At 58.1% G+C, this 21,448-nt stretch overlaps 1 protein-coding gene across 1 annotated transcript; it reads right to left on the reverse strand.

Annotated features, from left to right (window-relative positions):
- Positions 1 to 9,356: 9,356 nt before the first annotated feature.
- On the reverse strand, positions 9,357 to 21,224 carry PITX1 (paired like homeodomain 1). The gene is made up of 4 exons (XM_025861013.2): positions 21,103 to 21,224; positions 15,343 to 15,582; positions 12,803 to 13,035; positions 9,357 to 10,808 (listed from the first exon to the last, which is right to left on the reverse strand). Exons 2-4 carry the CDS (start codon positions 15,506 to 15,508, stop codon positions 10,266 to 10,268), a joined length of 942 nt encoding a protein of 313 aa, XP_025716798.1. The 5' UTR covers positions 15,509 to 15,582; positions 21,103 to 21,224; the 3' UTR covers positions 9,357 to 10,265.
- Positions 21,225 to 21,448: the final 224 nt, after the last annotated feature.

A 21,448-nucleotide genomic window follows, 5' to 3' on the forward strand; every position in this document is an offset into this window, starting at 1 on the left:
CACAACTGTTCCCGTTTTGCAGTTGAGGAAAGGGGGCTTGGAGAGGCTTGTGTGGCACTAAGTGGCAGGACTGAGAGTTGAACCTGTCTCACTCCAGAGCCCATACTCTTAACCTCTGTGCTGTGCTTGTCTTGGGCCCTTACCCCCTGGACGTCGGCTGAGCTGGGCCTGAGGTGGGGCCTTCCTGCGCCTTGCTGCCCCGGGCCCAGGGGACATGGACTTCAGGGTGGAAAGGAGATGCTAGGTCACTCGGGTGGTAGCTCCTGACCCAGTGGAGGACCTGGGGGCATCGCAGCAGCCCTGCTGAGGCCTGGGGGGGGGGTCATCATCCCCCATGAAATAAAGCAAGATGCTTCCCTGTGGGGCCGGCTGGTAGGGGTGCCGTGGAGGGTGTGTGGAGGGGAGGGAGGCTGAGCCTGAGATTCTCTAAGCATAGGTGGTCAGTGAGATGAGACAGCCTACTTGAAAGCCTTACATACTGGTCACATCCAGGGTCTCTGCAAACCCTGACACTGAACCTCATGAGGCAAGCAGGCAGGCCCAGTGCCCATTTGACAGAGTGGGGCACTCAGGCTCCACGAAGGGAAGGCCAGGTCCCAGGGAGGAGCCCAGCCCAGGGGCTAGAAGCCAGGGGGACCTTGGCCTCCCCCAGGCACCTTGACCAGCCGCAGCTCTGCTGGTATCCTTCCCTTGTTGGGCTGGGACAGTCACTGTGACCCTAGGGGCTGCCAGGGGTGGCCTCAGCGGCCCCACCCTGGGCTCTGGATTGTGGGGAGAGTCAAGGAGCTTTGGAAGGGTGGGCACCGAGCTCAGGAGAGGCCAGGCGTTCACCATGAATAGTGGGTGCCTGTACTCAGTAACCAGCCTTGGTGACTCCGAAGGAGTGCGAGCTTGGGGGAGGGAGGAGGGGTCCTTGGCCACACCGTTTGCGTGCGTGTGTGTGTGTTGAGGGGGGTGTTTCACGTAAATCTGTCCTTTATTAGATTGGGTTTATCCACAGGGACAGAGAGGTATGTGCATAGAAAGACTGGAGTAAGGGTGAGGATAAGCATCCATCCCAGTGTGTCCTGGAAAGTTCCCAGATAGGCCACAGGCGGCAACAGTTTGGGGAAACCCTTGTCAGGCCCTGCCACAGCCTGGCGAGCGGCGAGGTGGCCGGCTGCTTTGTGGCTGCAGTGTCTTGGGTTTGCCAAGCACTTTCCGTGAGGTCATGGGGACGTTAAGCCCTTGGTTAATTAAATGGGTTAATATGCTTTGTCTGATTCTGAGGAATAATAATAATATAATGTGATAATAGCAATAATGGTGCTATTAGCTGTGGTTATTACACGTGCCTGCACTGTCCCAGGCACAGAGGGGAAAGTGCGGCACGCCTTCCCGCACGCTCAGGCCTCATTTTCCTCTCATAAAACCCCATTCTTCAAAGCCTCCCCAGCCCGACTCCCTATATCCATTTTCAGGACAAATTACGAACACTTAAAAAAAATTGGTCCATTTTGTGTGAAAGCCAAGTCCAAATTACTGTTACTTTCCCCTTTATGTTCTGAAATTTAAAAATGAGTAGGGGTGGGGAGCTGAGGGGGGCACAGGGGGAATGGAGAGAGGTGGAGAGGGGGGAGCAGGGGAAGGAGGGAAAAAATGTATGAACGAAGGAGAAAAAATAAGCCTTCTTGTTTCAGTAAAAATGTATTTCTGGAATGATGTTTCGGTTTACTCAGGCAGAAAAATTAGAAATGGTGTGCTTATTAAGCAGGCTAAGTAAGCATGACTATTTTTAGTAGTGTAGTAAAACCTTGGTAATTTGGACCTCTTTAATAAAGATTCCATGATCACGCTGGCTGGCAGGCACACCCTACGTGCGTGTGTGTGTGCGCGCGCGCGCGTGTATGTGTGGGTGTGTGTATGTGTGCGTGCACGCGCGCGTGTGTGTGCACGCGCGCGTGCGTGTATGTGTGGGTGCGTGCGTGTGCGCGTGTGTATGTGTGGGTGTGTGCGTGCACGCGCGCGTGTGGGTGGGTGGGTGGAGGCAAGGGAGGAGTGTAAAGAGGTTGCTCAGTTGGAGGACTGGGAGGGGGCAGGGGGTACAGCCAGGGGACACAGGGGAGAGGAAGAGATTCCCTGCCTATGACAGCCGTTTTTTAAACTCTGAGCCCTCTTTGCCTAGCAAAAAGAAAAGAGCATCTCAAATGATTCTTCTCTCTGAACGTTCCTCTTGGCACCTATTAATTTGACATCCATTTAAAGAAGAATGTATTTCAAAACAAAAATTTCACTTGGGGAGAAATCTGACAGTAAAGGTTTACTTGACACTTGTCACACGGGCTTGCCCCTAAATGAGGCTGAATCCTGAGGGTTGACACGTCATTGCAGGCAGGTGATGACTGACACCTTCGGGGTGAGGGCAGGGTCCCGCAGGCACGCCCCTCCTCATCCTGTGGATTGCAGGTCTTGGTATATTTAAAGTAATATTTATTGTTTCATGTCACCTTTACAAAAGTAATACATGCTCAGTGCAAAAAGCTTGGAAAGGACAAATGAAAAAAAAAAAAATCCCTCATTTCCCGCCACCCCGAGGTAGCTGGTGTTAACACTTTGTGCACATCCAGAAACTTCCCTGTGCATATATAAGAGCAAAAATGGTACAGTGCTTAAATACTGCTTTATAGCCTGTGTTTCTTAGTTTTCTGACAGAGAAGCTCAGTTAAGAAAAAAAGAGGCAGCGGCAGACCTGTTATTTAATATTCGGCCGAACTGATCGAGAACAACCATCCACACCAGTTCTCTCTTGGCTGCAGAATAGACACTCGGTAGGGGAAGTGTCCTCATGGGGTCCCACTGCTGCAGTGCACGAAGGGATGGAGAATGGGGTGAGGGCCACGGGGGGTGGTCAGCTGTCCTGGGGGCTTGCATGGGGCTTCTAGTTAAAGAGGGCTGCAGGGAATTGTTTTCTGATCAATAGCAGACTAACTGTGGCCGTGGGCTCGGCCCCTGAGCATCCTGGGCACCGGCCCCTGCACACCTCTCTGGAGAAGGTTGGGGCATAAACACAGATACAGCTTTTTCTAAAAAGGTTCTGGTCGGTACGTGAAATTTACCATGAATTTTACTTTTAAAAGTAGATCGTTCAGTGGCATTTACGATGTTCACATTGTTGTGCAACCATCACCACTGTGCAACATTTCATCATCCCAAAATGAAGCCCTGTACCCATTCAACAATGACTCTCTCCTCTCCCCCTGTCTCTGGCAACCACCATCCTATTTCCTGTCTGCATAAATTTGCCTACTCTAGGTACCTCAGATGAATGGAATTCCAATAGTTGTCTGGCTTATTTCACTTTAGTATAATGTCTTCAGGGTTCGTCCATGTAATAGCAGGTGTCAGAATATCCTTCTGTTTTAAGGCTGAATAGTATTCCATTGTATGCTTGGACCCCATTTTGTTCATTCATCTGTTGATGGACAGTTAGGTGGCTCCCACGTTTTGGGATTGTGAATAATACTGCTATGAGCATGGGTGTACATGTTTCTTTTTGAGTCCCTGCTTTTGTTTCTTTTGGGTAAATACCCAGAAGTGGGAATCACTAGATCACATGGTAATTCTATGTCTAATTTTTTGAGGAACCGCCATACTGTTTTCCAGAGCAGCTGTACCATTTACGTTCCTACCACCAATGCACAAGTGTTCCAATTTCTCTACGTCCTTGCCAACACTTGATATCTTGTTTTATTCCTAATGGACGTGTAGGGGTATCTCACCGTGGTTTTGATTTGCGTTTACCTAATGAGTAGTGATGCTGAGCATCTTTTCATGTTTTTATTGGCCATGCGTCTATCTCCTTTGGGGAGATGTCCATTCAAATCCTTGGCCCATTTTTGAAATGGATGGTTTGTTTTTTTGTTGATTCACTTTAAAAAAATATTTATTTATGTATTTATTTGAGAGAGAGTGGGGGTGAGGGACAGAGGGAGAAGGAGAGAGAGAATCCCAAGCAGACACCCAGCTGAGCGAGGAGCCTGTTGCAGGGCTCAATGTGGGGCTCCATCTCAGGGCGCCAAGATCACGACCTGAGCCGAAACCAAGAGTCGGATGCTTAACTGACCACGCCACCCAGGCGCCCCTGTTGATTCACCTTTATGTATTTTATTTTTTAATTTTTTTAAAGATTTTATTTATTTATTTGACAGAGAGAGAGAGAGAGCGAGAGCAGGAACACAAGTAGGGGGAGTGGGAGAGGGAGAAGCAGGCTTCCCGCTGAGCAGGGAGCCCCATGCGGGGCTCGATTCCAGGACCCCGGGATCATGACCTGAGCCGAAGGCAGGCGCTTAACGACTGAGCCACCCAGGCGCCCCATTGAGTCACCTTTAAAAGCAGTGCCCAGAGCTGCCTGTGCTGAGAATGAGGAATAAGTGTGTGTGGAGGAAGGAAAGAAACAAGAGAGAGGAGAGAAAGGAGCAGGGAGAGGGAGAAAGGGCCAAGATCTGTTTCATGGAGGGAGGGGTAAGGGAAGGCAGCCCTTCAGTTCTTTTATTCAGCAAATGTTTCTCGAGCGTGACTGTGTGCGGACGCTTCTCCAGGCGCTGCGGTCCACACCTGTTTGCCTGGGCATGCTGACTTTGTGACGGCAGCCCCCTGCCCAGCTGCCAGTGCCCTGCCCCCAGGAGGCTGTGTCCACACTAGCGAGGGCTGTGGGCTCTGTGGTCCGGCGGGGACCCGAGTCCCTAAAAGCTGTGTGCCCTTGGACAGGTTATGTGACGTGCTTGAGCTTCAGCTTCCTCATCTATAAAATGAGATGAAGAAGAGAAATAAAATATGTCCGGTGCACAGCAGGGGATAGTGCCGGGTGAGATGTGGCCACAGGACGGAGAGAGCCAGAGCGAGCTTTCCTCCACCCCCTTCCCGACACAGCTTCCTGCACCCTGACCTGCTCCTCTGCAGCGTCTCTCTGCCCTGGGTCACAGCCCACCCCTCCCCCCGCCCCACCCCAAGCCTGGCTGGGCTCTGGTGGCTGAGTGTCCTGAAGTTCCTATAGCCACTCAGTAGATGGACACCTGCTCTGGGCAGCACCAACCTACTGGGAGGCCAGGTCCAGGGCCCTGCGAAGGCAACACAGGCCTGTGAAGCGTGGGGTGGTGAGACGGGCAAGGGGCCAGGCCAGCAAGGGCTGGGAGGACCCTAGGAGGGCTTCCAGAGGGAAGCAGACTGGAAACACGCATCTAGGAAATGAGAAGTTTGTAGTACTGAAGGAGACAGGAGTTTGGAATTAATGGTTGATGTTCCAGGGTCCTGCCTTTACCAGAAAGCTGCTCTGTGCCCTCACCGGCCCACTCCATTCTGCTGCGCTCATCTCGGGGGCTTCCTTAGTCCCCCTGTCACCTGTGCCCTCTGCTATTCCCCCCCCCCCCCCCCCCCCAATAGCCAAGTGAGCTCAGTGGAGGCAAATCCTGGGGCCTGGGGCCTTTTCTTTCTCCCTCCCAGAGCACACCTGAGCCCAGCTTCTTGACAGGAATCGACATGAATTATAATTGTTTATCCTTCCCCCGCTCCCCCTGCCACCACCCAGTACAAATGTCAAGAGAGTGTACGGTGCAGTGGAGGGGACCATGGACCTGGGTCCCAACTCCGTCCCTCATTCCCTGTGGCATCACGGGTGAGCTGCTGATTCTCTCTCAGCCTCCGTGTCTTCCCGCGTAAGGATAAGGGGCCCCTCCCTCCCCTGAGGAGTGAGCACTGTAATTGTTATCAAGTGCTTCTCGGGGCCTGGCACTTGGTAAGGGGCTGAGGTTAGCTATCAGTAAGATGAGAGAACACAGAAGTGTCCAGGCCTCCTTTTTCCATGTTGCAGGGAGTCCTTAGAGGAGAATTCTGGGGTGAGTGCCCCCTCTGCTCCCCTGGCTCATCTCTCAGAGTACTGCCTGCCCGTGTGCCTCTCCCCAGGCCCAGTGGACAGCAGTTCCTCAGGGCCTCCCAGGCCCTGGCGCTAGGACACCAGGCTGGGTTCCCGAGGGTCCAAGTCCAGGATTGGGTCCCTGGGTGGGATGCAGTGGGGAAGGCAAGTCGGCGGGACTGTCAGTCAGGACTCACACCCACGACACCCAGCAAAGCTGGAGGGAAAACCAAGTTGGGCTCCAAAGGACATTTTCAGAAATGACCCATTGAGAAACTCAGAGAAGCCCTACTAATGTGGAAAGCGGGGGACAGGGCCCCCAAGGGGAGAGGCAGACTAACAACCACACTGCCACCACCATCAGTAATAACTCTCTGCCGGCCCCACAACTAATGTCTGATGTGTTATCTCCTTTAATCCTTCAAACAACTGTGTGAAGGGATTGTTATTCCCTTTTATGGAAGAGGAAACAGGCTCAGAGACATGGTGTCTTATCCAAGGCAACTCAGAGGTGGAGCCAGAACTCAAACCCTTGCTCTCAAAGACCACAGCGAAGCTTCCTCTGGATGCCAGAGCCGAGTCACAGGCCCTGGAGATGGGGAGGTCGGTGGGCACGAACCATCCTTCCTGTCTCGTGACTGAGGCCCTGCTCCATTGTCACAGGGAGCAGCAGGCTCAGGCAGGCAACGCTGAAGGACGGCACACAGCCACGTCCCGGGCCTGGACTCCCGGGGCAGTGCCCCCTCCAAGGCAGATCCTCCAGCTACGGTTCCTCTCAGTGACCGGGGACTCTGGTGGTTGTGCACTTTCCTTTGGTGCCCCATAGTGCCTGCAACCAAGTGCTGGGCACCCTCCTCAGGCCCGCCTGTTTCTAATTCGTAACTGCTCTAAACCTGCAGCAGCCCTTTGGGGCTTTCAGCACCAAGCAAGGACCAAATCTGCTTTTCTCTTTCCTGGGGTTAGTCCCGGGTAGCCAGTAGAAATCACCATCTCTTGCAGGCCAGACTCCTCCCCCTCCCCACCATGTTGCCCGCGTTGCTTGGCATGGGGCAGCCCAGTGCAGACGGTAGAGCGGCCACAGACTGGGCTGGAATCCACTCCATCACTCTCTGCTGTGGACCTTGGCCAAGTGACCTGACCTCTCTAAGCCTCAGGGACCTCATCAGGGAAAGGGGATAATGAGAACTCTTCCTCCTAGGGTTGGCGTTTAGGTAAAGCGGCTGATCCGTGAGGAGTGTACGCTTCGCCCTGGGCCCCGGGCCCTGAATGGGTGGAAGAAATGAGAGCGCTCACCGCTCAAGACAGACCCGCCTCTGTGGCACAGCCTGGCCTGAGCACCCTGTTCGAGGCAGACCTCTCATTTTTTTCTGACTCACAGCACCCTGTTCTTGTTCTTCAAAAGCACTCAGCCCAGTTTGTAATTATATACGTGTTTGTTTACTTGTCCATGAGAGCAGGGACCGTCCGTTTCCCAGCGCTCAATCCCGAGCGCCAAGGGCAGGAGCACAGCAAATGTTGCGTGAATGAATGACACTCCTTCCCCAGTCTTTAGGCAGAGGAGGACGAGGGCTTTTTGCCTTTTGTCGGAGGATTGGCCTTTCAGAGCCCCCCTGTATTCCTCAGCCTTCCTTCAGAGATGATCCCGTGGCGGGTACAGCTGGGAAGGGCTGGGTGCTACCACTCCTATCTGCAGCCACAGAACAGCCGGGTCAGAGGAGCTGGGGGAACCCCACAATAGGGTCTTACACTCACCTTGTTGGCCCTGGTCCTTGATGGGTGATGGGGACATTCTGGGACTGCTTCTGCCCTGCCACTTATATCTGTGGCCCCAAAGCCACACTGAGTCTCCACCAGAGCCCCTTGTCGGCCATGGCACCTGAAGCCAGGCCTGACTTTCAGGAGAGGACTCTCTGCCTCCCTTTTTCCTCCAGTCCCATCTCCTAGGTCTCTCCTGCCTTCTGCCCTCAACTGAGACCAGGGCCCCCTGGCCTTGGCAGATGTGTGAGGCTGGGGGAGGCACTTTGAGTCCAGATGTGATTGTGTTTATGTTTCCAGAGAGTGAGGGGTTTCCAGAGAGTGAGGGGTCGGAGCTCTGGACTGGAGCCGTTGGGGGAGGGGTGGTCTGGCTCCAGCCCCCTGCCCTGGCCTTCCCTCCCCCCACCTCCCTCCCCTGGCCTGTATATCTGGCCCTGTCCTCAGAACCCCACACTGTAAGTCCTCCAGCAGTCCTGTAAGTCCTACAGGATGGCTGGGCCATCCTCCAGGAAGGACCCTTCCTCACTCCTCATCTAAATGTGGGAAGATCGGTGGAAAGATGCTTTGGAATATAAAGACTGTTGACTCCCCTGTGACCCTGGCCCAGTCGCAGAGCATGGTGAAGTCTCGGTTCCATCACCTGTGTAATAGGGACAACACTCCTGCCCTCAGAGGCAGTGTTGACCTGGTTTGAGAATGTGTGCACAGGGCTCTCCAGCTATCAGCTGGTGATTAAGCCCATGGCTGTGCCCCACTTACATCTAGGGCTTGCCGGGGGTCCGGCTCCAGGGCAGTGCCAATCCCAGTCACAAGGTGAGTCTGAAGCAGAATACCAACCCCTCCTTCCTCCCCCCGCTTCAGCTGCAAACATTCTGTTTTGCCACTGGAAGTGACTGACTTCAGGGAAGCAGATCTTTACAGGCACTTTACAGGCTGGTCTTGTTCATCGTTTCCAAAGCCTGGGAGGGTGGAAGAGCCCTCAGCCTCCTTCTGATACCTTGGGGTGGAAGGGAAGTGAGATGTTCATTCTGTGCCATGGACACTTTCTCCAGCACAGCCTGAGTGGGATTTCCGTGGGGGGAATAGCTGAGGGAGGCCCTGGCTAGACACTGGCAGATCCTGCATCCTCAGTCCTCCTGGAACAGCTAGGGTAGAGCTCCAAGGTGGGAGTCCTGGGCCCACAGGAGACAAGACAACTCCAGGACTAAAGGGGCCCTGGGCGGCCCTCACCACAACTCTCAGGGTGGACAAGGGCCACACAGCACCCCGAGGGCTTGGGGGTTCCCGCCGACACAGCTTGGGAAGAGCCTGCAGAGTCCGGCAGCTGGGGAAGCGGGGGTGCTGGCTAGGGCGCTGAGCACAGCGCCGCGCCGAGGCTGAGCGGTCCCGCCGGAGAGCCCCTGGTGAGCTCAGAGCTCCGGACGGGGCCCTCACGGAGTGGGGCTGAGCAGGTCAGGAATTGTGGTGGGAAGAGAGAGCACCTCCCACTCCACCAGGAGGCGGCCGCTGAGCTCCTCTCTTACCCCACAGGGCCCATGGTGGCGCCGTTCCCTTCCTACCCGCCTCCCTCCTCAGTGGAATGAAGCAGTCGGGGCTCGGCAGTGGTTAGCACGCTTGTACTATGGTTTTAATAGACGTACATGGACAAGTCGATATAGACAGATTTATAATTCTATACAGTCAGTCCGACATACACAGGGACGCTGTAAACAGGGGCGCGGGCCGGAGAGCCGGTGTGCAAAGTGGGCGCGGCGCAGGGGGGGGTGCTGGCCGCGCCCCGAGCTCTCCCGGCTCGACACTTGCACCGCGGGCGGTGAGGAGGGGGCTCTTCGCCGGGCCAAGGGGGCCACCTCCTAGCCCGGGAGCGGAGAGGAGGGTCTGGGCCTGTGGCGAAACTTGGGCGGGCGGGGGGGGGGGGCCGGGGGGCTCGGAGACGAGCCCACCCCATTCTCCCGCCACGTCCGCACCGCCAGCTGGGGCTCCGTAGCCTTAAAATAGGCCTCCGGTGCTCGGGGCTGCCGAGGGCTCTCGGGGCGCGCCGTGGCCGCGTGCGGCTCCACAGCGAGTCCCCGAACCCAGGCTGGGCGCCGTCATCCCGGACCCAGCGCCCGCTCCAACTCGGATCCGAATCGAGCTAAGGTACGCTCGGCCGGGCCCAGCTTGGAGGGGGCGCCTCGGTTCCTACAGGGCCGAAGCCGGCCTGCGCGGGCTCCGCACGTCCAGTTCGCAGGCGCGGCCGCTCCTCCCGGGTCCAGCGCGGCGGGAACGCGGGCTACGAGGGCGTCCTCCTCGGCCCGCCGGCCTCCCGCGCCGCGCCCCCTCCGCGTGACGGGCCCGCCCGGCCCGAGGGAGCGAACACACACCACCCGCGCCATCCCGAGGGAAATTGCAACTCATCCGTTTTTTCGCAGCACTTTTCTCCGACGTCTTTTCGTTTTGTTTCGTCCGGTTTGGGAGGGCAGAGTGGGGTCCAGAAAAAGCAAACACACAACCAGCCCGGAGGTGGGGAGGTGGGGAGGAGAGGGCTGCGCGGGCGCAGGGGCCGCGGCGTGGCTAAGTCCTCCGCGCCGCCCCCGCCCCGGCGCCAACCCCGGCCGCGGGCCCGCGGGGCCTGGCGGGCCGGTCAGCTGTTGTACTGGCACGCATTGAGGCCCGAGGCCGGGCCCTGCAGGCCGCCGTAGCCGAACGACGAGTGCTGCTTGGACTTGAGCCGCAGGCTGGCCAGGCTCGAGTTGCACGTGTCCCGGTAGACGCTGTAGGGCGAGGCGGGCGTGCCGTACGGGCAGGCGCCCGGTGACATGGCCGAGTTAAGCGAGGAGCCGGTGAGGTTGTTGATGTTGTTGAGGCCCGAGTTGGGCATGCCGGGCACGGCGCCGGGGCCCATGCTGGACGGCATGGTCATGGAGGAGATGGAGCTGGGTGCCGAGAACATGGACTGCGAGGACAGCGGGCTCATGGAGTTGAAGAAGGTGAAGCTCTTGGTGGAGAGTGGCGCTGGAGCCAGGCTCTTGGCGGCCCAGTTGTTGTAGGAGTAGCCGGCGGCGTACACGTCCTCGTAGGGCTGCACCAGGCCGCTGAACTGCGGCACGTAGCCGCCCTTGCACAGGTCCAGCTGCTGGTTACGCTCGCGCTTCCGCCACTTGGCTCGCCGGTTCTTGAACCAGACCTGGGGGAGGGGGCAGGAGAAGGGTCAGGGCTGCCGAGGGCGGGAAGGCCCCTCCACCTCCACCCCCTCCGCCCCCTCCGCCCCGAGCCCGCCGCCGCTGCCGTCTCTCCAAATAGCGTCTCTTTTCTTCGTTATTTCCGCCCCTGCGGGCCGCGCTCCTTAATGGTTCCTTTCCTGTCCCCAGAAAACATTTCGTCTTTCCCCTTTTCTGATCTATATCCACTCCCCCAAGTTAAATCTGATGTCTTCTCCTAATATGGATCGATCCTCTTTTGTTTCAGCGAATATTCGTTTGCTTTCTTTCTCTCTCAACCAGTCCATCTCCGGCCTTCTCCCCTAAAGGGGTCCCGGTCTATCTCCTAAATATTCCATCCTTTTTCTTCTCCCTCCAATACAAAAGGTGTTTTTCTTCCCTGAAATATTGGATCTTCTGACTCCCTTTATTCTATTATTTCATTCCTCAAAGAGTCTGTATCCATATTTACTGGGAATCTTTGATATTCTCATTTCTGCCCCAAATGTTTATTTTCTTTTGGTCTACCCCGCTATCTGAACTGCTTTCTTTTCCCTCAGTCCATCTTCTCCGTTATCCCTCATTTTTGATCCTTTTGATTCTTCCCCCAATATTTAGTTTCCCCTGTCTTTCCAAACATCTGACCGTCACTGTTTCTCTTAAATAGTTGATTCTTTATTTTTCTCAAATATTTGATCCTTTTGCCCTTAAATATTTAATTTTTCCTGCCACCTAAATATATGCCACATATGTTTCTTTGCAAATATTTAATTTCCTTTCACTTCTTACTAGTTTCTCTCTAATCTCCCCTCCACTCTCTCCCACAAAATTTAGTAAGAACCTGTTCTTTCCCAACTCCTGGTCCTTGCCCAACCGCTCCTATCCTCCTACTGTATGCTTCTATCCTCTGAAGCCCTCCTCCAGCCCTGGGCTGACTTTCCTGAGCTAGCTGCCGACCCCCGCATCTCAGCCTTTTCCAATCCCCGGCACTGACACTGCCTGATTCCACCCCCACACCACCCCTACCACCGTAAACCTGGGCAGGATTAGTGAGTTCTGGATTACTGAGTGCTGTCTTCACTTGAGTCCCACTGGGCTGGCCAGCCTGACGGGAGGGGCAAGAGTTTGGGTTATAGCAGGGAGTCACCAGGCCAGGTAGCACTTTAGGCTGGCTTGGGATGTCCTCCCAGTATCTGATTAAATATTTGCGTACTCAGAGAAATGATTCTCTTGCTGCTCTGGCAAGAGAACCTCTATGCTCTTGCCTTTACTGAGAACCAAAGGGCGAGGAGAGGGAGGGTGCAGTCTGGTCACGGGTCAGAGATCTTACATCTCCAAAAGGGCTCAGCCTGAGGGTCACTCTTCCACCAGAGCTGCTCCTCCTTCACCTGACCCCAGCCGTACAGGAAGGGGCAACAGGGAAAGGGTCCAGCTACTCACTGGCTGACGGGGCTGGAGACGAGTCAGGTGGGGACTACGCTGAGGTTCTGGAGAAGCAGGCTGTGGTTGGGATCACTGCCCCAGGAGGTTCTGAGCCTCCAAGCCTAGGTACCCTTCAGGCCTCTGCCAGGTGGCCAGGCAAGGCCTGCCTTTCCCTTTCGTTTTCCGGGGGAAGGCGCCAGCAGCTCCGAGGTCCCCATAGGCGGGAGTCCTCTGCGCAGTCTAAGGCCGTAACATCCGAGTGGGCCCTGGGCCCTGCAGTGCAGGGGAAATCCCCCTGGGGCCACAGATCTTGGGGCGAAGGTGCAGTAGAGCCCGAGGGTCAGGTAGGATACCAGGCGGCAGCAGCCCAGGGGCACCACCCACCCAAGGGCTTAGCGGCAGCGGGGGACACCCGGGGCCTACAGTGGCATCTTCAACGGCGGAGGGAGGGAGCAGGTCTGAGTGGTGGGACAGAGACAAAGTCTGCGCGCGGGGACTGCGGCAGAGGTGGCCAGCAGCCCTGGGCGCGGGTTGCCTTAGGCGTGCACGCTGCGCTCACCCTCACGCGCGGCTCGGTGAGGTTGGTCCACACAGCGATCTCCTCCCGCATGCTCATGTCGGGGTAGCGGTTCCTCTGGAACGTGGCCTCCAGCTCTTGCAACTGCTGGCTTGTGAAGTGCGTGCGTTGCCGCCGCTGCTTCTTTTTCTTGGCCGGGTCCTCCCCGCCGCCACAGCCTGCGCCTCCTGCGCTGCTGTCCTCCGGCCCCTTGACATCCCCGCTGCGCTCCTTCTCTGAATCGGGCAGGACAGGCTCCGGTCACCTTGGGCTTATGCTCGTTTGCACCCCGTCCCGGCTCCACCGAAGCGCCTGCCATCAGCGCTGGCGGCCCTTCCCGCCAGGGGCCCTAGAACTGTCCCCACTGGAAAGAGCCTGCTGGCTGCCTGATGGTCTGCAGTCACCTTTGGTCGGTCGTGCCCAGCAGAGCCCAGGAACTGGAGGCACAGGCCTAGGCTCCTGGCTGGGCAGAGCCTGCTCTTGCAGCTGGGCTCAGGCTCAAGCCCCACTGCCTGTGTCACCCGCAAATGTATGAAAATTTGAGGGCTCTTTGGGGTCTAAATCTGGGGGGGGTGTCTCTCTGCTTTTCTGAACTAGGATCAAATCTTTCCAGCCTGAAGCTAGTGGGTCGGGGGAGCAGGGGCCGTGGCCTGCCGCCCCCACCCCACTTTCTTCTCCCCAGGGCTGTGTGGGAGCCACACTGGGCAGGCACAACACAGCTGTGTTCTCAGCCTTTGCTCCAAGCCTCAAGTCCAGAGGCCCAGAAAATCCTTCAGGCGGCAGCTCAGACCGACAGACTCTGTCTGGGTGACCTGAGGCTCTAGCCTTTCACTCTTTCAAGCTACGTAAAACACATTCAGTCACAGACACACTGAAACAAAAAGATAAAATTTAAAAACAAAACATAGAAGCCAAGATAAACGCAGTTCTATCCTAACACCATGGAAAGGCTCACAAACTCTTAAAAAATTAGGCAGGTAGGAACACAGAGCAAATGCAAATTAAGAAGGCAAAAACCTCCCTGCAAACACAGCCCTAACTAAATACAGTGCCGTACTCGTATAAACTCCAGGCGCACACACACACATTTATTTCTCTGGGATTAAAAAAAAAAAACTTAGTGTACTGTTGTAGATAGATTTTTTTTTAACCCCTTCCTAATAATGCCCTTTCTAGAGATAATTTTTAAGTCCTGGGGAAATACAACACTATAGTTAGATAAATTATCAAAATAACCCCACTGCAAATGGATTTTGAAAAAAAAAAAATCCCGGAGAAACGCGCCATTTTGGATTGACTTTTAAAAAATCTCCCCAAGAATAATGTTGCCTGTAGAGATTTTTAAATTCCAGAGAAATATGTCTAGTGTAGTAATTCTTTCTATATCGAAAATTCCAGTTAGCATTTTAAATATGTCCTCATAGATTCGGTTTTAAAAGAGCACTCTACCGCTGCATATTTCTCTGGGTTTTAAAAGTAAAAACCAACCAAAGGCCACGCTTAAAACTTTTGCAAAACAAAAGTACAGTTCAGCGTTGATTGTTTTTTAGCCAAGCAAACAGACCCTCTCCGAGAAAAGTCACTTAGGGATGCAAAACAGAAACAAATAGAGATTAAAAGCGCGTAGAGAAACACTCGGCGGTGGATTAAGAAATGAACGCTGCAGAGGCGCCCGGGGAGAAGGGAGCTCTGCCGCAGCGCCGAGTTGGGACGGTGAGCCCGCGAGCCAAACCGAGACCCCGGAGGCCCGGCCCGGCCGAGGACTAGCCGCGCTGCTGCCCGCACCGTCCACCCGCCGGCCCAGCTCGCGGCCAGCCTGGGGGAAAAAAGCTTGAGCTCGGACAAAAAGGCACCGCGGACGGAGACGTGCCCGAGCAGAGTCAGGGCCCTGGCTGGGCGGCCTGGCGGCTCCCGGGCCCCGCGGCGCACGTGGGGCCGGGCTCCCTCACTGAGGGAGTCCTGCCTGAAGCCGAGCCTCGCCCCTTGGCCCAATCGCCCTCGCTGTCCTGTCTTCTTTTTACTTGAGGTTGTCCACCGCCCCCCCCGTTTGTTTTCTGGCTTTTCCCGCCACCCCTTCTCTTCGATTTCTCCCTCTCAGTCTGTCGCCCCCCGCCTGTCGGGGTGTGTGCCCCCATCTCTCTCTGGGCACTTTCTCTCATCCGCCGCCCCATTCCTTTCTCGATCTACTCCTCTCCTGCGGTCTGAGCGGCCCCTGGGCACCCAGCTGCGCAAACCGAATTTTATTTTCCTGTTCTCTTTGCTTCTTAACAAGAGGGGCTGTCAGTCCGACCCTCCCGTTGTAGGTTTGTGCATCTGCCGGTCTCTTGGCGCGTGGGGACCGGGTGGAAGTAAAGCTCTGATTTTCGTTTTATAAAGCGTGTAAATTTCCGCGTTCACCCTCAGTCCGAGAACGAGAAAAGAAAAGGTCCTGACGCTCCTGGGTGTAGAGGGAGCCCGACTACGCGGCGCGGGCTCCAGGCCCTGCTCCCCGCTCCGTGCGCCCAGCTCGGCTCGGTGCGCGCCCCGCGGGGAGCCGCGCTTACCTGGCAGTTCCGTGTCGGACGACTCGCTGGCGGAGTTCTCGAGCGGCTCGCGGGGGTCGGCGGCGCGGGCCAGGTGGAAGGCAGGCCCCATGTCGTGCGGCGGCGGCGGCGGCCGGAGTCCCTCCGGCAGCCGCTCCAGGCTCATGCCCCCCTTGAAGGCGTCCATGGAGGCGGGGACCGCGGCGGGCGCTCCAGGGGCCGGGGCTGGGGCTGGGCGCGCCCGGCCGCCCTGGCTGCGACCTGCGGGGACAAGAGCACAGCGCCTAAGGGGCTGCCCCCCAGGGCTGCCCGTGCCCGCAACGACGCCGCGCCCGCCCCATGGACCGCCCGGGGCTGCGGGGCCAGGCGGGCGGCAGCGGCAGCGGTTTCTCGCGACCGGATGCCCGGCTTCGCGCTCCGCGCTGCGCTCCCGCCGCTCGGGCCTCTACCGCCCGCCCGGCCCCGGCTCCGGCTCGCGATTCGGGGCCGGTTTCTAAGGCTCCGGACGTCGCCGGCAGAGGCTGTCTTAAAGCGACAGCGCGCACCGCCAGGTTCCAGCAGTCCCTGCGCCAGGGGTGGTGGGTGGGGTGGGCCTGGGTGGGAGGGGGCTGGGGAGGGAGGGAGCCGGCGAGCGAGGGAGCGCGGGCGGAATCCAGCCCCGAGCCGCCCGCCCTCCCGAGCCGGTGCCCTCCCCCTCTGCAGCCCCCCTCCCCCCCCCCCCCCGCCCCCCCCCCCCCCCCCCCGCGGCCTCGCCGCGCCGCTCCCTCCTTCCCCGTTGACACACCGACTTCTCCCTCGGCCGCACAAAAGAAACGCATCTGGCCTCCAAGTCCCGCGTGGCTCGTGCCCACCTCAAGCCCCAGATGACTTGTTTTGCTCAGAATCAACTGCTGTCTGGGCCGCCTCGAAGTCCCCGGCCCCCCCCCCCCCCCCCCCCCCCCCCCCCCGCCTCCGGCGAGAACAGCCCAGGATGAGAGAATGTTCCCTGAGCAGGATCGCACGGAGCGGGCGGGGGCAGAGCCCGGGGCCCGTTCCGGCAGCTCCCAGCGGCGTCCCCGTCGAGGGGCCGCCGGCCCCTTCTTGCTCGGCCTCTTCTCCCGGGACCTGAGCCCGGCCCAGTGACAGCAGTCTGTGTTCTAATGGGCCCCCGGATGCTGCCTCCTAATTAGCTTGGACCCTGTCCTCCAAGGCTGCTTCTCTGGCCTCCCCCTCTGCACCGCAGTCAATTTTCCGGGATTGGGATAGAACTGATGGCTCCTAATCAGACGAAACGTTTCTGTTGGCTCCAGGCCTCTGGCGAGTGCAGCAGGAGACCCCAAGAGCCCCGCCAGGCCCCACAGCCTCTTCTGTAGGGCTCTCTCCCCTTGTTTTGTGCCAATCTGGCCAAATCAGCCAGGCCCGGGCCTTGGCAGCCAGGGGGTTGGCTTCTGCCCCCTTCAGGGCAGGTTTGCAGCCATCTGGGGCCTCTGCTGTGGCTTCCCAGAGCTGCAGGCACCTGGCCTTGCATGCAGGCCAGGTGCCTGAAGTTTCCCAGCCCTGGGTCGCCAGGCCAGGAAGCCGACCGCCTTTGAGGCTCTCTCTCATACAGAGGTAGCTGAGCTCAGCTCAGTGGGGCCTCCATGGGGGCAGGCACAGCCGATGCCCTCCCCACCCCTAAGAATGACCCCCTTCTGGAGTCCTCCTACTTCAGTGAAGTTTGTTGAAGGATTTTGCTGAACAATTGTTAACCGGCCCTGAGACCTCAGAGTCTCAAGCAAATAGAGGGCGGCTAGGGTGGGAGGGTGCAACCCTGACCTGTTCCTCTGGCCACAGCTGGACCCCAGGCTGCCCTCTGCCCGTCATCTGCTGACCAACTCCATCAGATAGAAGCAGCGCTGGGCAGGGCAGCAACCTGGTGGAGAAGCACTGCCTTACTCTCCAGGCCCTGTGCCCCACCCCAGGGCCCGGTGCATCCCCCCATCTCTTCCTGGGGATCTCTGCTTGGGACTGACTGTGCAGACTGTGAGGATCTGGGATGTTCTGCAAGCACTGCCTTCCAGCCCTCACCCTGGCTCCTCATCAGAAGGAGACCCACAGCCTCAGGCTGAGTTGTTGGGTGAGGATTGCTGGGGTCGGGTGGGTGCAGGGTGGAAACAGGCCTGCCTCTCACTCCCTCAGCCTTAGCCCGAGGTCCCCAGCTCTGGGCCCTGCGAGAAAGCACAGCTCCTTAGGGCTGGCACACCTCTCTCTGGGTGCCTGTGACCGCAGGGGCAGAATCTGGGTCTGAGGCCAGAGAGAGGATGTACCTCAGGGATTTGAGTTGGGGAGGCTCAGCAACTCCTGCCCTTTTCTCCTAGAGGTGAGTTTCTCTAAGTTGAGACCCCATAGGATGAAAATAGTCTTGGGGGTGTGTGTGGGGGGGAGGGAGGATGGCAGGAGGGGGACCTGGGAAGGATGGATGCCCAGCATTTGCCCTCAGCCCCATCTTTTACCACATTTCTTGGTTGCACCTCCTGCAGCAGCAGGTAACTCTTTTCAAAAACAGCGTGTGACCCAGCCTGCCCGGGCACCGGCGAGGACTCGGGAGCATGCGCACATCTAGCATATACCACATAGGAGTGCTGCACACACAGACGCACACGTACTCACTACACCCACCCGTGGGGTGCCGCATATAGTCACATGGGTGCACCCACAGTCAGGCCTCTGGGTCCCAGAACACTGCTCAGCACCAAATCGGGCTGGGAGGGGACAGGAGGTGTGTTCTAAGGCTGCCAGTTGTCAGGCCAAGGTGGGAAGCACAGTGCCCTCCGGGGTGGTGACATGGAATAGATGGCGGACCGATAGGCGTCCAGAGGCTGAGAGCCCTAGCCTTCCACTGTCCACGGGGCGCAAAGAGTCACATCTTCCACGGACAGAGACCATTCTGTGACTCTGCAGCTCTAGCTGGTCTGTCTGAGGGGTTCGCCTCCCTCACCGTTGATGCATTGAATGCAGTTATTGAGCACCTGCTGTGTGCTCCTCTGAACCCAAGCCTCTGGCAGTGTTCTAGGCAGTCACAGTAGTCCCTCTATTTGGAAATCTTGATGCCTGCTGTTGGATGGACGGGAAGGCCCTCAGACTATTGCGGATGAAGCTCCATGTCCCCAGGGGCTCGGAGCTCTAAAGAGGGGCTGAAACAAGTAGGGACTGTCCAAGGGAATCTGTTCTGATGCCACCCCTGGCCCCCCGCCACGGGCAGTGCTGAATGAGCAGGAGGTAAGGAAGGGGTGATTGATCGTGAGGACACCCTGGCCTGCGGGCGTTGGCTGGAGAAGGAACATGGGCACTTTCTTTTCTTCCCCAGCCTCACCCTCTGCCGGGCCCTGTCCCAGGCAGGGAAGGGGCTTCGAGCACACTCCCAGCCACACATCACACACACGGGACAGGACGCAGCTCTCTTTCAGGAGTAAAAGCAGGGGTTCAGTGTTCTCCCTGCTCTGCCGTCTGACCTTGGGCAAGGCTTGGCCTGCACTGTGCCCCAGTCTCCATGTCTGACGTGGGACGCCGCGATTCCTACCTGCTGCTTCAGCTTCCATCTTACTTGGCAGATGGGGGCGGGGGAGAGGAGGGAAGGGGGCTTATGGGAGCTGGAACCATGCGCCCTATTCCCCACCCCTCCAGGCCACGCAGAGCTAGCAATGATTCTATGACTTTCAGGAAATTTGGAGGCTTAGAGTCCTGGCTGGGTTGAGCGGAGGAGCCTAGGCTGTTGTAGGGTTTGAAGTAGTCACCATAGGGACCTTTCCTGAGGCTGGGCTCGCTCAAAACAGATTTTGTGCCCAAGAATGGTTTAGCAATTTTGTTTGGGAAGAGTGGTTGGAGGGCCCTCATGGAGGGCATCCTTCCACACACTGATGGGGGGGGGTACCCTGCCCTAATCTTTGCACTAGAATCAAGGGATTTTAGGAAAAGGGAAGGAATGTGCCGTGGCTTGCCCTCGAGGCCATCCATGACTCTCTGGGACATTCCAACCCTAAGCCTCTTAGGCCGTGGAGAAGTTCAAACTAGAAAACCCAGTTTTGGGAGTGCATCTGGGACCACCTACCTCCTTCTGTCTGCTCTACCCCCCCCCAATAAAAGCTCTTGTTTCTTTGAATACAAGCAATGACTGGGTGAAGGGGGAAAGGGGTGCTCAGGTAGGGGCTGGGAACCTTCTCACTGGATTCTCTAGGCTTCCAAGGACCCTAGCCTGAGCCTCCTTGTTATCTGGGCTTCCCCAGCTTGTCCTGGTGCGGAGACTTGGGATGTACTCAGGCAGGATGGCCGAGTGGGGTGCCTATGGGAGCATGGAACTCGGGACTCTGGCAGAAGCTGGCAGGGCTGGCCTCATGGCTCCCCCGAGTCCACTCCCTGGTCGTTCTCTGGTTCCCGAGAATGGCTGAGCTGAGGGGCAGAGAAGGCTGGGCAAGTGGCAGGGGCTGGTCGCACAACTGGGGAGCAGAGGGCCAGCTTATGCCGTCACCACAGCCTCCCCTTCCCAGGAGCTGCTTTCTTGAGCGAAGGGCACAGCCCAGAGTCCTGGCAGCCTGGTCTCCATGCCCCCGTCCACCTATTTTCCTTTTCTGAGCAGAGATGAAGAGTTCCAAGCAGTATGAGCAAAGGGGAGGGAGCCGGCCAGTCCCCCTCCCGGGCCGCCTCTGCAGCCTGTAGCTTTAGCCACTACCCTAGACCTGTGTCTTTGGCCAAGTGGACAGCAACCTGGGACTTCCTTCCTCTGGCCCCCGATTGGCTCCAGAGGCCACTGGGATGCCAAAAGAGTACCCAAGCCTTAGATTCTCAGAAAAGTGGGCTCAAATATTTTTAGATTCAGGGAATTCCTAAATCAGAACACCTTGGAACCAGGATTCCAGCCTGGGGTTCCCATTTCTGCCATTCTGGCCTCGGGGTCCTCGCTTGACCACCTCTGGTGGCTCAGATTTAGGAGGCTGGTCAATTTCAGAATTCCAAGACCCGGTTCTAGAGAAGCGGCTGTGTGCTCGGGAACCCTGCGTCAACAACCAAACCCCGGAGAAGCCGCGGGAATGTCTTTATTGGAGTTTGCGAAGAGCATTTCTGGTTTCTGTCTGGGTAAGGAAAAGCCCGACCCTTGCGGGCGAGGGCAGGCCGCCGTGGGCTGGGGGCGCCTCGGAGCATGGCGGCGGGGCGTCGGGGTCCTCGGCGAAGAGAGCCGGGGCTCCGGCCGATGTCTGTTGCTTTTCTGCTGCATAACTGCCCGAAGGAACCAACGAACCAACGAATGAAGCGGTATCGTTTAGAAAAAATACCCTCTTGACGCGAAGCTGCGGCTCAAGTCCCTGGGCGTGCAGAGGGGCCAGCGGTTTCGCTCGTGCTGGGGCCCCCATTCCGCGGCGCATCGGGAAGCGGCGGGCGCCCCTCTAGCCTGCCCTTTCTCCTAGAGGTCCCCAGAGGCCTGCGCCTCGTCGAGGGGCTGCGAAGGGCGTCCAGGGCTGTGCCCTTCGCAGGGCTGGGGCCCGCGCCCCCAAGGCTGCTGCTCTCTTGGGGTGCCCGGAGCCGACGCATGGGGTGGGACCACCGAGTTGGCGAGGCAGCGCTCCGCGACGGCAGCTGGGACCGTGAGCTGGGCTCAGGAACGAGTCCTCGCGCTGCCTCGATGGCGCCTGGCCTTCCGCGCGGTGCGCTCAGTCCCGCGCCACCGGCTGGACCCCACAAACGCCTGGAGCAAACAGTGCGGAATCCGCCACCGCCTCCCTGCGCCCCAACACCGCGGCGACCCAGCGCCCCTAGCCCAACGACTCTTACCCCACGCGGGTTGCGCTGCGTGTACGGCTGGTCGGCTCCGGGCTCGCTCGCCACGGACTCCGGCTGAGGTTTCGACTTCGGCTGGGGCCGCGGATCCAGCTGCGTCTCCGGCTGTGAGCGCAGCTCCGGTCCCCGCTGGTTCGCTACATCGCGCCGCGCAAGGTCCGGGCTGCTCCCGCCGCCGCCGCCGCCGCCGCCGCTCGTCGCCCGCGGGGAAGGCGGGGACACGGGCCGGGGAGGCGGGAAGGGGGGAGGGGAAGCGAGGCGCTCGCTTGGACCCGCGGGGAGGGGCAGCGCGCAGTCCTGCCGGCTAGGGGTCTGGGCCCCTCTCCGGGCGCAGGCAGAG

This window comes from Callorhinus ursinus, unplaced genomic scaffold, assembly GCF_003265705.2.
Source record: "Callorhinus ursinus isolate GAN/ISIS: 27379988/994484 unplaced genomic scaffold, GSC_fseal_2.0 scaffold30, whole genome shotgun sequence".
NCBI lineage: Eukaryota > Metazoa > Chordata > Mammalia > Carnivora > Otariidae > Callorhinus > Callorhinus ursinus.

What these genes read in the sequence shown, in the direction of transcription:
- PITX1 (XM_025861013.2), bottom strand. Translation starts at nt 15,508, where the DNA reads ATGGACGCCTTCAAGGGGGGCATGAGCCTGGAGCGGCTGCCGGAGGGA. An exon ending in GTCCGACACGGAACTGCCAG is followed by an intron (nt 13,036 to 15,342) that starts GTAAGCGCGGCT and finishes TGCCCGATTCAG; the next exon opens with AGAAGGAGCGCAGCGGGGAT. An exon ending in TCACCGAGCCGCGCGTGAGG is followed by an intron (nt 10,809 to 12,802) that starts GTGAGCGCAGCG and finishes CCCCTCCCCCAG; the next exon opens with GTCTGGTTCAAGAACCGGCG.